The sequence below is a fragment of the Rosa rugosa genome, chromosome 2, assembly GCF_958449725.1.
Source record: "Rosa rugosa chromosome 2, drRosRugo1.1, whole genome shotgun sequence".
In the NCBI taxonomy this organism is placed as follows: Eukaryota; Viridiplantae; Streptophyta; class Magnoliopsida; order Rosales; family Rosaceae; genus Rosa; species Rosa rugosa.
In genome coordinates this window covers 59,044,849-59,060,816 of record NC_084821.1, presented here as the reverse complement: position 1 = coordinate 59,060,816, position 15,968 = coordinate 59,044,849, and the positions used below count along the sequence as shown (strand labels likewise).

At 38.4% G+C, this 15,968-nt stretch overlaps 2 protein-coding genes across 5 annotated transcripts; both read left to right on the top strand.

Moving 5' to 3' along the window:
- The first annotated feature begins 4,515 nt into the window (after positions 1-4,515).
- Positions 4,516-8,126, top strand: LOC133731156 (uncharacterized). Its single transcript, XM_062158600.1, has 4 exons — positions 4,516-5,032; positions 5,086-7,358; positions 7,479-7,714; positions 7,805-8,126. The coding sequence occupies exons 2-4, from the start codon at positions 5,976-5,978 to the stop codon at positions 8,124-8,126; spliced, it is 1,941 nt and encodes a 646-aa protein (XP_062014584.1). The 5' UTR covers positions 4,516-5,032; positions 5,086-5,975.
- A 4,544-nt stretch (positions 8,127-12,670) lies between these two features.
- Positions 12,671-15,460, top strand: LOC133728860 (organelle RRM domain-containing protein 6, chloroplastic). Of its 4 annotated transcripts, none has more exons than XM_062156288.1 (5): positions 12,671-12,918; positions 14,364-14,429; positions 14,561-14,629; positions 14,751-14,860; positions 14,940-15,460. In XM_062156288.1, exons 1-5 carry the CDS (start codon positions 12,765-12,767, stop codon positions 15,075-15,077), a joined length of 537 nt encoding a protein of 178 aa, XP_062012272.1. In that variant the 5' UTR covers positions 12,671-12,764; the 3' UTR covers positions 15,078-15,460. The 4 variants fall into 4 exon arrangements, with proteins under 4 accessions (XP_062012272.1, XP_062012273.1, XP_062012274.1 ...); XM_062156289.1 differs by having other exon boundaries at positions 12,676-12,918; positions 14,754-14,860; positions 14,940-15,446; XM_062156290.1 differs by lacking the exon at positions 14,364-14,429 and having other exon boundaries at positions 12,678-12,918; positions 14,940-15,443.
- The last annotated feature ends 508 nt before the right edge of the window (positions 15,461-15,968 follow it).

Here is a 15,968-nt window from a genome sequence, read left to right as displayed (position 1 = left end):
TATACGACCTCTATTTTTAATAAATTAACTAGTATTCCTTTGTTCTGAAATACTAGTTTTAGACTTTAGTTTAGTATGAAGTACATGATTTCAAAGGGTGCTGCAAGCCTGCAAATAACCTCGGAATAATAATTAATAGGTGATGCTTGCTACCAGATCTCCCATGATATCATTGTTTTCTTAACTTAATTAGAAAGTGACAATGAGTTGAGCATATACGTTGCCATTTTCAATTACTAATTAATCGCACGCAATGTGTAGGGCATTGTCTCACTAATTTAGAATCTAAATATCAATTACTTGATAAATTAATTGGATCATAGTTTCTTCCTATCAAAATATATATTCAAGTCCCATTTACTCCCAAATTAGTGATATTCTGTTCCATTCTCCTACGTATTTGGTTTGTATTGCTTGCTTGTTGATGATTCATTTATGCTCATTATGCTCTACATATTCCAAAATTTAGGGTTTTACTTGCACACTTGATTGGCAAAGGCATACATCAGACACTACTTAAAATACGTTAGACTCATCATTGAAAGTGGAATCACATATTTTTATTGTAAGTCTCACTTGTAATTATGCATCGGATGTCAAGAATATTATTTACCAAAATTTCCAACTAATTATTGGAAAAATTATAATTAAAACAGAGCCACTAATTTATTTCCTCCAAAAATATTTGTATGAATTAATTAGACTCAAAAATATGTATTCAACTGCAGTCAAAGAAACATAGTTGGTCATCCACACATTGTTAATTCAAGTCGTAATGATGCATGGTTAAGTTCATTAAATATTAGCCTCTCTCTCTTTCTCTCACTCTCTCTCTCTCACTCAAATGCATCCACACATGAAGCCCCCAAATTAAATAGTGCTTGGATGATCATGATTATATATTGATTTCTCCTTATCTGAAACTTAGTTGAAGCAGCATGGATTTGTTAGGTGACCAGTAGCAAATCAAACTAATTAAGCAGGATAATTAAAACTTTTTTTAACAATGGTTGGCGTCTTTTAACAATTTTCTGACCAAGAAAGCATAGACCATCTCAGAAGGCTACACGTCACAAATTAATTCAAGAGTTCGAAAGTGATGTGGATATGCTTACCTCATTGATACTAACCCACGTAATTTCTAGGAAGCACCTTCATACTTTGCCCCTCAAGGATATCTCTATCTCTTCTCTGAATTGAAAGGTCAATAGTAGACTTGTCTTAATTTTGACCAAAACAAGTCGCTATAAATACTATGGAGATAGAATATCAAGCTTTCATATACATCACCTTCCTTACAGTTCACAACAAAAAGAGACCATTGAAATTAATTAGCATTATGGTGCCTGGTTCTAAGGAGTGGGAGCAATACTACCAGAAAGGCTTCACTGCAACTCCCATGAATGGAGGAGGGATCATTTCATCAGATTCAACTGGTGTGACAACAAGTAGTATTGCTGTTGTGACTGATCAGAGCTTCATCAGTACCAGCCCCAATAATGGAGGTCAGCTAACTCCTACCGGAAGTGTAGCGAAACCAATCCGGCGGAGGTCTAGGGTTTCCAAGAAGACCCCCATCACTCTCCTTAACGCCAACGCCAACAACTTTCGAGCTTTGGTTCAACAATTCACAGGTTGTGCCGCTTCTAGCACGCCCATTTCGTTCGGTAACCAAAAGGGTCCGATCAATCTGAGTTTCGGAGTCAATAGTGCAGGTACTAGTTCTGTAGTTATGGCGCCTTTTGGAAATCCCAACTATAGTTACAACCAGCAGCAGCAGCAACAATTGCAGCGGCTAGCGCAAGCGCAGCAAGAACAGCAACAACAACGACACCCGCTACTGCAACTGCAAGAAAACCATGTCCAACTGCATCAAGAAGAGCAACAGCGTATGTACCCGTTTGATAATGTTAATGGTAGTGATCATGTGTTTCATTATTCGTCGAATTCGAGTAGTCCTGGTTATAATCCTATGCAAGCTGGTATGGAGATCGGGGATGGGTTTGAGGTCATGGATCAGGAAGATATATCTTTACATGAATTGCTTGATTAATTGATACTTATAGTTCTTACTAGGAAAAGGATCGACAAAAAGTTCTAAGCTAGATATGTAGTTATTATTGTCTTTTGAGTTTATGTTCATTAACTTATGCTGTAATAGAACAATATATATCTATTTCAGGAATTGTTCGTCATATATACGTATGAGATATGATATTCAGTTATTCACTTTGAATCAATATTCTTTTGCTGATCGCTCATATTACTCAGCACCGCGATCGAGCATCTCACCCTATACTTAGAATAAGCTCACTCGATCTCTTATGTATGAATGGAAGTGTTTTGTCAAAGAACACTTCTTCTGACTTAGCAACTAGTCTTTGCTATTTGTCGGCAAAAGATTTGAGTCTGAATCCTCGATCTCCTTTTCATTTCGTTCTTCTAGTAGAAAGAATAACTATTTCCATCGGAACTTGGGAAGGAGTTTACTAAACCCTTCAATTTAAATTCTTTATTAAAAGGGAGGCGAATTCTGTTTCTACTTTTCTTTTCGCTTAATTACATATGTGGTGGATGATGATGATGAACTAGTCTTATTGAGCTTGACACTGGATGTCTTGTGGTTCATTGCTTACTTGGATAATATATTTAGGGTCAATTCTTTTTAAGATTATTCAATGAGTTTTTTTTCCCCCTATTTAGACCACGAGTTGATTTGTTCATCCCATTCATAAATTTACTGATTTGTTTTGGGGTGGGTATATGTATTATGATTATTTCATAATTTTATAGGCTCACTTTTAATAAGTGAGCATCGGATGTATAATGAGTGATGCTAGCATGACACTTTCTTACTTGCCTGTTGGGTTGGCAGTGGAAAATATGTATTTGTGCCGTTCTGGTTTGAGACGAATGAGAATCTAATTTGTTTTCATTAAAAAAATTAAAGAAAATACAAATTAACAAGATAATTACTGAAAACTTTGAGATTATAATTAAGTAATTGATTCACAAATTGGGGTTTGTTTGATCTGTTCAACTTCATTAAGTCTTGGAAACTTCCACCGAAGGACTGGAGGTGCATTAGTATATGTTTAGTGCTAACAAGTAGCTGCTGTTAATTGTATACCACCCAAGACTGGAGTCTTGTTCTGACCATAAAAAAGAAAGAAAAAGTCAAGACTGGAGAGTATTGACTAGACAGTAGAGAGTGACTGAGTGAGAAAGGGGTTGGAAGGATCCGAGGAGGAAAGTGCTGCAATCAATAGCAGCTGGTTGCAGGTTTGAGGGTCATTTGCATGATCCATCGGAATTATTCTTCCTTTGCTTTATCTTCAATTCTACCATTCTGACATTTTTGACTAAGAATCTTAGCTTAGCTAGCTTTTGCCTATTGACTCGGTAGTTGGCAAGACAAAATACATAATTGGACTCATTCAACTTTGTATCCAGTCTTAAAAAAGTCGAAAGAATTTGATAGGAGTGTTATTTATGTGGTTGGATACCAAAATAATTAAATTACATTGGGTGCTTAACAAATCATGTGATTGACTGCCTAGCCTCCTAGGTACCGTACCGTTCAATAGAGACTCAAAAAAACTTCTGAAATCTGTGTCTTGCACTTTTTCTTCAGTAGTTAGTTAGACTTAGACATGCAGTTTTTCTTTGTTTGATTTTTTATTTATTTAAAATGTAGATTGAAAAAAAAAAAAAAAAGTAAATGCGAAGAGGTTTTTTTTTTTTTTTTTTTTTTTAAGAATGACCGGTGGTGGACAAGAAATCTTCACTCTCCTCCCTACTAACCAAAACAGTTACGAGCCCGTCATCTAAAATGACATCCATGAGCCAAGAGAGCCCAACCCCTAACCAAACATGTCGCCCATTATCATGAGCTACAAAACCTGCTACTTCATGTGCCACCCTGTTAGCACTCCTTGGGACATAATGTATATCTTGGACATCAACGGAACCCAACAAGAATCTGATCGTGTCAACTAACACGCCGTCCTCAGCAAGACATTCATCATTCCCATTTACTAAAAGCACCGCCTCCATACAGTCCGCCTCCACCCTTGTTCAATACACCACTCCAGACCCCTTAAGATAGCAAGTAATTCAGCCGCACATGGCTTAAGTCTACTTACAATTTTTTCTCCCACCACTGCCATTAAAGAACCACTACTATCCCCGCAAACAAATCCCACACCAACCTGGCCCCCATTTTGACTTACAGAGGCATCACAATTAACCTTTAGATGACCATTACCTACCTTCTGAACTTCATGCACCAACGTCTGAGCATGCATAATTAATTCCTACCCACACCGTAGCCCCCATCTCATAGACTACCTCTGGAGGTCTTGGGGTCTCACCAAATTGAACAGCATTACGTTGTTTCCAGTTACACCATAAAAGAACAACAAGAAACCTTCTAGCATCCTCCATAAACTAAATAAAAGAATTCCACGTACCTTGGCCCAACTTTGGATAAAAGCTCGCCTTTTCCAACACCGCGACACATAGCTGTTAGTACAACATGTGTTGTTGGCATTCCATTAACCACAAAAGTTGTGCGCAGTGGTCTTCTTCTTCACTCTCATGCGTGGGTATCTTCTCTTCATGGTGATCATTCTGTCAAAGCATGGAGGATTAATTAAGCACCATGTGGTGGCATTGCTTTTCAGACATGAACATGGGAGCTAATCTTTCTATACTCACAACCTTGCTGTTAAAGAACAAAGGAGGGAGCCTTTGCATCTGGCTTCGATATCGTCTTGCTGCCATAGGAGAAAGAAAGAAGACCATGGCAGCTTGGTTCTCCACCTTCTTCTGACAAGAACCTTGCTGTCATGGAAGAATGGAGGAAACCACAAATCAGCTTTCAATCTCTCCTTGCTGTCCAAGATGGAAGTAGGAAGCAAGTGCCTATTCACCTCGTGATCTTCTGGTGATTTGTTAGTATTAACATATTGGCAAGGAGAGGCAATATCCCATTGAGATGGATCCGGGTGAGGAAGAAAATCTTGGAGAGGTAATTAATATCCCCTTGAGATGGATCCGGGTGAGGAAGAAAATCTTGGAGAGGTAATTAATATCCCCTTGAGATGGATCCGAGTGAAGAAGAAAGGTGAAAGCAACCATATCTTTTCCTTGCTGTCCACTCAGTGTAATCATGAAGACCTTGCTGTCTAAAATGATAGTGGGAAGCAAGCAACTGGTGATCATTCATACATGAACTTAAAGACCAAGTATGATAGTTTGTTTAATTGCAAGTATGGATATCTTGCTGTCGAAGACAGGTGGCCTTGTTCATCTTCATGGAAGCCTTGCTGTCAAAGATCAAAGTGGGAGACAATTGCAGCAGGGTTCCCCATTTTAGTTGGTTATCTTGCCGAAACACAAGGCCCTACTCCAACCAAGCTTCTAGCAACTTTGACAGAATGGAATTCCTTCTTCCTCCTATATATACATGGGTATTCTGTTTGTTCTATGTATTGAAATCGTGTTGAGTTTCAATCCCTTGATTGTAAAAGAGTCAGACTCTTTGTTGCTCTGTTTTGTTCCATGTTGAAAACAGTTTGTGAGTCTGTCCAGTAAGGATTGCAGCAGTCATTGCAATCCCACAGTTAAATGTGTAGTCTGTCCAGTAAGGATTGCAGCAGTCAGTGCAATCCCAGATTGTAAGTTAGTCAGTTCAGGAGGGATTGCCGCGGTCAGTGCAATACCTGAGTTGTAACTTTGTAATATATTTTGATTAGTGAATCATTGGGTTCTCAAGAGTTAGAGCCCCGCAGTGTTTTTAATCTCAATTGAGGTTTTCACTGCGTGACCAATGTTGTTGTGTTATGCATATTCTCTGTTCTTGATTATGTAGAGATTATAATCTGTCATTCTTTCTGGAGCTTGTACATCCTTGTATTTACAATTGGTATCAGAGCGGGTTCTAAAGAGTTTTAGTTGATCCGTGATCAAGGATGGAACATCAACGTGACAGAGCCTCCAGCTCCATTAACTGTCCACCATTATTTGATGGAGAAGATTACTCACAATGGAAGATTATGATGAGGGCATTTCTCTACTCTCAAGATGAAAATATGTGGAATATAGTAGAAATTGGTTGGGAACATCCAACCATGGCAGAAGACTCCAAGAAAGAAGAAGTGAGTTCTGCAAGAATTCCTAAGCCTAGAAAGGAATGGACAAAGGAGGAGGTTCGTGACAGAAATTGTGATTTCAAGTCACGAAATTCATTATTCACAGCTCTATCCAAGAAGGAGAGAATGAGAATCAGCCACTGTGACACTGCCAAACAAGCATGGGATCTTCTCCAAGTCACCTATGAAGGTAATAAAAAGGTTAGAGGGCAGAAACTTCAACGACTAGTTTTGGAATTTGAGAATATGTCAATGACTGAAGATGAATCAATCGACGACTTTCATGCTCGGCTTCTCAATGTGACAAGTCAATGTCGGAGCTTGGATGATCCATTTGAGGAGCACCGAATTGTCAAGAAGCTTCTTAGGTCTCTTCCTTCAAAATTCCAGGCCAAACAGATTGCCATTGAGGAGGCTCAGGATCTAGATACCTACACTCTTGACGAACTGGTGGGAAATCTCAAAACTTTTGAGATGAGACTCAAACCGGATAAAAAGGTAAAAGATGTTGCTTTTTCTTCCATTAATGATAAAGATGATATTGTTGATGATTCTATGGATTTAACTTTGTTGACAAAAGAGTTTAAAAAATTTCTGAATGATAAAAACTCATTTGGAAACACCTCAAGAAACTTTTCTGACACAAAGAGAGGTCAAGAATTTGAGAATCGTTTTGATAAAAATTCAAAGTTTGCCAAATTTGCTCAAAAGAAAAGTTTTCCTGACAAACCTAAATGCTATGAATGTGGTGGAATTGGACATATTGCTGCTAATTGTGGGAACAGGAGATATAATTCACGTGGCGACAAAGCTTTAAAATCCACATGGAGTGATAGTGATGAAGGATCTCAATCGGATTCTGAAGAGGTAAATCTTGCTCTTACTTCTTCCCTTAATATTGATTTATCCGACGAGTCTGATATTGAAGTTGAAGCTTTTGATGAGGAGACGAATGAAAAGTGTAAGCAATTGTACAATGCTTCAAAAATTGTTCTTCGAAAAAATTGCAAACTTGAAGAAGAAGTTACATTTTTAAGAGTGGAAAAAGAAAAACTTGAGCAAAAATTTGAAAATTCTTTAAGAGAATGGGAAAAAGAACGTTCTAACCTTGTTGATAAGATTAAAGTTTTGCAGAATGAGGTCAAGAGTCAAGATTGGGACAAGGAGCATGATGATCTTATTAACAAAATTAAAATCTTGCAGGTTGAAGTCAAAGCTCAGTCTACTCTAAATGTTTCATTAACTTTTGAAAATGAGAAATTGCAGGATGAGCTACTTAAAGTCAAGGAAAGCTTCAACAAGTTCTCCATTGGGTCTGAAAAGGTTTCTAAGATGATTGGCTTTGGTAAAGCTCATAGCAACAAAGAAGGTTTAGGGTATGAAGGTGGAACTTGCAAGCCTTTGACCTTTGTAAGAGGTGTGGAATGTGAAAAGTCAATGGGCCATTCTCAAACTTCAAATGACCATGATTCTGCTCCCAAGTTGCCCAAAAGATTAGAACCGAATTTGAATTCTCAAACCAATCAGAGAGTTGCTCAGGTAAGTTCTGACAAACACAGGTATATTCACAACTCCATAAAGTTCATTCCCACTTGTCATTATTGTGGAAAATTGGGACACATACGTCCTAGATGTAATATACTTCGCAGGATCACTCAAAGTCAAAGGAAAGCATCAAAAATTAGCCCAACTGCATCGCTGCAAGCTGAGCTGAAAGAGCATCTAAAGTTGATTAAAAGGATGGCAGAGCGTATTCCAATCCCCAAAGAGCAGAATTTGAAGCAGAAGCAAATTTGGATTAAAAAAGGTTCTAATAATTGTCTTTCTGCTCATATGGATAAACTTGATAACATGTTTGAACTTGCTTCTATTCCTATTAAACACAAATTGGCTGATTCGGTTACTAAGTCCTTAGACACAGCTCGATTTGAATCTCTTAGAAGCGACATTGGTGGGTGCTCTAAGTATTGATACTCTCACTTCACTTGATCCATTCTGCATGCATTCATATTGTATGATCTCATTGTAGTATAAGTGCATTGCTCTTTTTATTTCTGTATTTTTTATTTTTCTGGTTTCTAGAGAATCAGGATTGCATGTGTAGTTTGTATCCCGAAGTGTCTGACAGATTCATTTGAACTTAGATTGACAAGGTTTCTACTCCCTTCCTTAAATATGAGTGTGATGAGATGATTAGCATGTTTTGAACTTGTTCTTGCATCACTGTGTAAACTTGAGCATGATCAACATATTCTCTATCACTTTGTATGATCACATGCACACATACTCCTTGTGGTGGTAAGTAATATTCTTGGTTGACTTGTTCTTAGTCCACACATATGAAGTTGTTAAAATGTTATTATTGCTCCTAGTTAAAAAGGTACAATATATTTGGAGCATGGCCAGGCTATTCCCAAAGTAAACAGGCCTTGGTCGTGACGAACGATATAAGGATTGGGAAGAAAAGGAAATGGTTTGGTCACCCCGGTGGTATGTAAAACTATTGACTCGAGTTGATGTGTCCTTTGGGATGTCCTTGTTACATCTAGTACCCTAAAGTCATCTGACTTGGGAGCTGCTGGCATAAAACTCATTACATGAGTCTTAGTTTTCTTGTGAAAAACTATATGTTGTGTGAAAAGGCAAAAGAAAAGATTACAAATTGTGCCCACACGGTGTTATAAGGAGAAATATCTATCGAATATGTTGGTCTATTTCTCTTCTTATGTGTGTTCTAATTTCAAGGATTCTAAGAATGTTACACACTCCATCTTGAGTTATGTTCACTTACACAACAAAGGTATAGAATACTCGATCATCTTCCAGCTTACCTTGTGGTTGTCAAAAATGGTTTACTCATGTGACCTTATCTTGTTGCATTCATGTTTATGGATTTGTGGTCCTACTCTTGTCTGAAAAGCTATGCAAATTGAATCTGTTTTTAACTCTTGGATACAAACCCACTCATTGTGTGTTTGCATTTCATTCGTGCATCCTTCATAACATGATCCCATTTAGGGGGAGTATTGATATTTGGACTATCTTCCTCTGATTGTTTCTTCTTGGGTTGGTGTCTCTTGAGCAACATCTACAGGTAATTCTTCTTCTACATTGCTTCGGCTACATAGTTGCCTTTGTCATTCCTTGACAAAAAGGGGGAGAAGATATTGTTGGCATTTTGTTTTTTCTGTTAAGGATTATTTTGCTACTACATGGCTTATTGAGTTGTGGCTTCATCATATTATTTATTTCTCACAAAGTTTGTGTGATAAATGTTTCAGGGAATGAAGGCTTCTTTCTTCCTAAGAATTCTCAAGTATTTGTTGAGGGGGAGTTAGCCATCCATATAGTAATTTTGTTAAGGAATGCCAAAGGGGGAGATTGTTAGTACAACATGTGTTGTTGGCATTCCATTAACCACAAAAGTTGTGCGCAGTGGTCTTCTTCTTCACTCTCATGCGTGGGTATCTTCTCTTCATGGTGATCATTCTGTCAAAGCATGGAGGATTAATTAAGCACCATGTGGTGGCATTGCTTTTCAGACATGAACATGGGAGCTAATCTTTCTATACTCACAACCTTGCTGTTAAAGAACAAAGGAGGGAGCCTTTGCATCTGGCTTCGATATCGTCTTGCTGCCATAGGAGAAAGAAAGAAGACCATGGCAGCTTGGTTCTCCACCTTCTTCTGACAAGAACCTTGCTGTCATGGAAGAATGGAGGAAACCACAAATCAGCTTTCAATCTCTCCTTGCTGTCCAAGATGGAAGTAGGAAGCAAGTGCCTATTCACCTCGTGATCTTCTGGTGATTTGTTAGTATTAACATATTGGCAAGGAGAGGCAATATCCCATTGAGATGGATCCGGGTGAGGAAGAAAATCTTGGAGAGGTAATTAATATCCCCTTGAGATGGATCCGGGTGAGGAAGAAAATCTTGGAGAGGTAATTAATATCCCCTTGAGATGGATCCGAGTGAAGAAGAAAGGTGAAAGCAACTATATCTTTTCCTTGCTGTCCACTCAGTGTAATCATGAAGACCTTGCTGTCTAAAATGATAGTGGGAAGCAAGCAACTGGTGATCATTCATACATGAACTTAAAGACCAAGTATGATAGTTTGTTTAATTGCAAGTATGGATATCTTGCTGTCGAAGACAGGTGGCCTTGTTCATCTTCATGGAAGCCTTGCTGTCAAAGATCAAAGTGGGAGACAATTGCAGCAGGGTTCCCCATTTTAGTTGGTTATCTTGCCGAAACACAAGGCCCTACTCCAACCAAGCTTCTAGCAACTTTGACAGAATGGAATTCCTTCTTCCTCCTATATATACATGGGTATTCTGTTTGTTCTATGTATTGAAATCGTGTTGAGTTTCAATCCCTTGATTGTAAAAGAGTCAGACTCTTTGTTGCTCTGTTTTGTTCCATGTTGAAAACAGTTTGTGAGTCTGTCCAGTAAGGATTGCAGCAGTCATTGCAATCCCACAGTTAAATGTGTAGTCTGTCCAGTATGGATTGCAGCAGTCAGTGCAATCCCAGATTGTAAGTTAGTCAGTTCAGGAGGGATTGCCGCGGTCAGTGCAATACCTGAGTTGTAACTTTGTAATCTATTTTGATTAGTGAATCATTGGGTTCTCAAGAGTTAGAGCCCCGCAGTGTTTTTAATCTCAATTGAGGTTTTCACTGCGTGACCAATGTTGTTGTGTTATGCATATTCTCTGTTCTTGATTATGTAGAGATTATAATCTGTCATTCTTTCTGGAGCTTGTACATCCTTGTATTTACAGCTCGCCTTTTCCAACACCGCGACACATAGCGGACATTGAAATGTCGCGTGTAAAGGCGATTCCGAAGCTTGTTGGCACCTAGAACACATAGAATCCACTATCATTCTCCTTATGAACAAAGACTCCTTGCACGGCATATACCCAGTTGAACACCTCCAAATAAAATGGGACATCTTTGAGGGAATTTTTAGCTTCCAAATATGTCTCCAATAGTCATTCGCAGCTGGTACACCATTCTGACTACCTCTACGCTCTCTCTACCTTCCTTTAAAGCCAGCCAGTACCCACTCTTTACTGAATATTTTCCATTCTTATTTTGGTTCCAGATTAGTTGATCACGACCCCCACTACGAACTAAAGGAATGCTTAGAATAGCTTCCACTTCTCGGGACGTCCCAATTTGCTCCAGCTTATTAACATTCCACTCACCAGCGTCATTAATCAATTCTGAAACCTTCGTTGACATATCCAACCCATTCTTGTAAGAAACACGGAAATCATCCAGACCAGGAACCCAAGGATCAATGAACACCATAACATTAACTCCATTTCCAACTCTCCACCTCAGACCTTGTAGAAGAAGTTCTCGACCCCATATAATTGCACGCCATATAGCAGATGGACCATTCCCCACATCAGCCTGTAGAAAATCACATTTAGGAAAATAGCGTGCTTTAAGCATCCTTAATTCCTACCAGAGAGTTACTATCTCTTAACAACCTCCACCCCTGCTTAGCAACAAGAGCTTTGTTGAACTGCTGGATTTCTCTAAAGCCTAGCCCCCTTCATTCTTCGTGCAACACAACTTATCCCAGCTCCTCTAGTGGATCCCTTTACCACTCGACTTCCCCCACCAAAAACGGGCAAGATGCTTATTAATCTCTGCACAAGTACCCACCGGAAGTTGGAAAACACTTATCGTATAGGTGGGAATCGCCTGAGCGACAGCTTTGATAAGTATCTCTTTCCCCCCTTTTGATAAAATCTTACCTTCCCACCCTTGAACCCGCTTCCAAACTCTATCTGCCAAACCTCTAAAAGTACCCTTTTTGTCTCTACCGGTGACCGTAGGCAGTCCCAAATACCTTTCATGACAAGTGACTACCTTCATATCCAAAATAGAACAACACTCCTCCTTTATAACGCGATCAGTCTTTGGACTAAACGCCATAGCAGATTTATAAGTATTGATTTTCTGCCCCAAAGCCAATTCATAGGTACTAAAGATCTCCTTCAATTTACTACAGTCCTCCACAGATGCATCACAGAAAAGCAAGCTATCATCGGCGAAAAACAAATGAGAAACACAAGGAGCGCCTCTATGCGAAGAGGTTGGTATAGATATTGAATAAGAATGTTTTGGGCAACTCTAATCATAGGGTTCTATCCCATATTTGAGACCCAAGTCTCACTTGGGCTCTCCAGCAATTCATTTTAGGGGAAGTTGGGCTAAAAAATTGGTGACTTTTCCAGAACCATAATCATGATAGTAGCTCAGTTGCCACACATTTTTAATTAAATTAATTAACATGTTTTTAGTATAATATTGATAAACTTTATACTCATATTATATTTAAAGCAAGAATACGGAAAATAGCACTCCTATATAGCACCTAATTAGTTGTCGATGAGAATCGAGTCAGAGAGGCCCTTAGGTGAATATATGGATCCCCTAGGTAGTTATAGTGGACCCAAAAATAAGAGCCAAGCCCACCGGGTCGGGTCAAAATCCACTACTCCAAATGTGGGCTGAAAACGCCGAAGCCGCGGAGAGGATGATGAAGTAGAGCGAGTGCAGGACTGTTAGAACTGAAACCTGAGAAACTATGTGGGCAGCTCCAGTCTCTTTTCCATCGTACAACTATGGAAAACCCATTAACACTCTTCAAGCTTCTGGGTCAAACCGTAGGGTGCCCAAGTCTTTGAAGCTCAGAGCTTCCTTCTACGACTATCCTCTCGCAAGCAGAATCATGGTCAAAAGTATGCTCATTTCTTTGCCTTGTTTATTGTTTTTGAACTGATTATGTGTCTGTTGATTGTTTTGAACTATCTTTTTATTGGTTCAGTGTGTGAATTGTGATAAAGCTGGGTTCTTTACTTTTGGTTTACCATCTGGGTCTTGTTCGGTTTGTGAGTTTGATGTAATTTTTGAGGTGGATGAACTGATGTTTATTGATTTTACTATCTGGGTCGTAGTGAAAGTTTGAATTTTGACATGTTAAAGATGTAGTTTAGCTCTTGGTTATATAACTGTCATGATTTAGCGCATTGGGTCTTCTCAGTTTTGTCAATTTTGGACTATGTTCTTGCTTATTACAGTTTTTTGGCAACAAGGCTTAGCCGAAGTCACAACTTCATTTGGGTGATGAGATAGGAAAGAAGAGGATAGGGAAAAAAGAAAAGGCAAGTAGAGGTACAATTGTAAAGTTTCTTAGAGGTGAGGAAGTAGTTAAATTGAGATTGAAGCAGACTGAACATATAGTAGAAGTGAGGGAGCAGTTACACTGATGACCAAGAGAAACACAAGGGTGATTGATTTCGTGGTTGGGGTTCAGTATATTTGAAAGGAAATAGTTTACAATGTGATTATTGATAATAATGAAGTGAAGGGATAAGTTTTGCCCAGTTCTATTAGGCAACGCAAACAGGCTAGCATAGATAGTTCATTTGTATTTCAGGTGAATGAAGACACCTAGATGAACGGTGCATAAGGTACAGAGCAAATTATGTCTATTGCTGGTTGAAAACACTTACATGGGAAAATCTTCTTTTGAGTTCCTTTGTTTGTTTCATGGGTAAAAGAGGATTCGGAATGGATATTTGTGGATTGGTGATTTAGGTTACTAAGGCTGTTCCCCAGTAACCGTTTGTTGATTGGTGGAATATGATTTAGTTACTAAAGCTCTTCCTCAGTATATGACTACTTGACTTGCTATCCAAGAAATCCCACTACCAAGGACAAAGTTGCTCGCTATTCACTGGGAATATCACGTGTATCTTTGCAATCTTTACTTGGAATGGAATATCATTGATACTAGTAGATTTAAAGTTGCTAATCCGGCCATAATTGCAAGAAGAAGGGGTTGAATGAAACCGTTATTATACTAGCTATATTGATCTACCATGATATGACAGAAAGATGCAAGATGTCATATTAGGTTTAGAGTTTTTTTCTGTACCACGGTAGGTTGGTAGCAGTCATAATCACCTTTAATATTTTAGGTTATTTCTTTTTGTACTTCATTTTGTTTTTTGTTTTTTGTTTTGTTTTGTTTTTTTTTCGGTTCAAACTGTTTCTGAACAAAATGAGTAGATTCAATTAATTTCTTTTGTATTACATTAACCCTTGGAAAAATCTTTGTTCGTGCCTCTCCACCTTTCAGTCTTATTTAATTAATCATGGTTTTTGCCTGCTCCAAATCCAGGTGCAATTTGTGTTTCTAATCAGTTCCTCTCATTGAATATGATAGTAAAAGAGCCACTTGAATATGGTACTAAAAATATACCAGAAATGTGTCATTACTCGTTAGTTCATTACATTGCTGAAGTCACAGAAAAGTATAAAAACAATATAGAACGTGTTTCTTATTTCAAGTTCTGAGTGTGTTACTTTGAATTGCAGATATACCATATTCCACCAGTGAAAATAGTTTGCAGCAGAAGTTTTCAAATTTCGGAGAGATAGCTGAAGGTAAATATCTTCTTATCCGTCTCTCCTAGTTGATTACCTATTGGCCTGACATATATTGGGTTCTTTGTCAGTTTGTCCGAAGACATTTCTCCCAGTCGTGTAACTGTATTACTGTCTCTAGCAGTTAAACTAGTGAAGGATGAAACTTCAAAGAGGTCTAAGGGGTTTGCATTTATTCAGTATACCAGCCAAGATGATGCAATGCTTGCCCTGGAAAACATGGACCACCAGGTTCGACCTTGCCATTTTGTCATGCTACATTTTTCCTTGGGAAGTATTACCCTTGTGTCTCATTTGCTTTGTATATCAGACTTTTGATGGCAGGGTCATCTATGTAGAGCTTGCAAAACCTGGTAAAGATGCTTATGCAGGATACCCAAAAACATCTGGACCCCCAAAGAAGCAGTATATGCAGCAGCAAGAGGAAGTTACAGACTGCTGGTACTGATAGCAAACAAACAAACAGGAGATTTCAAAATATTACTGGATGCAAAGGTACATTTGACTCCCAGCAACTCAATGTGGCTGAAGCATTAATATTATGGAGCCATTATTAGAATGACTGAACATCATTCATTACTCTATTTGTATTAGAATGTATGAATATAACATTTGTTATTAATGGAAGTCTCAAATGTCTGTGGTCATGGAAAAAAGATGTCCTTTCTTTATGGAAAAAGGGAACTTAATCCATTGACAGAAGAAACCAACTACATTAGACATGAGATACAATAGTATAGAGAATAATTGCATTTAAGCATTTGATTTACTTAGACCTAAGCTCGAATGAGTTTCAAGGAATTAAAATTCTTGAGTTCTTTGGCCAGCTTACCCGTGTAATGTATCTCAATCTCTCATATGGAACATCTGGGGGAGAAATTCCCCCTTCTCTCGGTAACCTCTCAAATTTGAACACTCTTGATCTCAGTCGTTATGACTACTCGTCGATGACACTTTTCTTCCAAATACTTGAATGGGTTTCTCATCTCTCTTCCCTAAAATATCTCAATCTTGGAGGACTAAACCTTAGCAGTAGAGTAGGAGTAAGTTGGCTACATGATTCCATCACTGCTAGAGGTACATATGTCCAATTGCCAAATTGAAAGTCTTCCACTCTCACTGCACAGTTAATTTCACTTCGCTTTAAGTCCTTGATATGTCACGTAATGTTATTAATTCTTCATTCCTCAGCTGGGTTTTTAATCTTACCAGTCTCGAAACTTTTGATCTAAGCTATAATTCTTTCATTGGGACCTTTCCCAAACTCATTGGAAATTTGTGCAGCCTAAATACAATAAATATCAAGTACAACTACTTTGATGGGGGTATTCAAGAGGTT

What these genes read in the sequence shown, in the direction of transcription:
- LOC133731156 (XM_062158600.1), top strand. Translation starts at nt 5,976, where the DNA reads ATGGAACATCAACGTGACAGAGCCTCCAGCTCCATTAACTGTCCACCA. An exon ending in ACAAAATTAAAATCTTGCAG is followed by an intron (nt 7,359 to 7,478) that starts GTTGAAGTCAAA and finishes GGGTCTGAAAAG; the next exon opens with GTTTCTAAGATGATTGGCTT. An exon ending in GTAAGTTCTGACAAACACAG is followed by an intron (nt 7,715 to 7,804) that starts GTATATTCACAA and finishes TATACTTCGCAG; the next exon opens with GATCACTCAAAGTCAAAGGA.
- LOC133728860 (XM_062156288.1), top strand. Translation starts at nt 12,765, where the DNA reads ATGTGGGCAGCTCCAGTCTCTTTTCCATCGTACAACTATGGAAAACCC. An exon ending in AAAAGAGCCACTTGAATATG is followed by an intron (nt 14,430 to 14,560) that starts GTACTAAAAATA and finishes TTTGAATTGCAG; the next exon opens with ATATACCATATTCCACCAGT. An exon ending in TTTCGGAGAGATAGCTGAAG is followed by an intron (nt 14,630 to 14,750) that starts GTAAATATCTTC and finishes TACTGTCTCTAG; the next exon opens with CAGTTAAACTAGTGAAGGAT.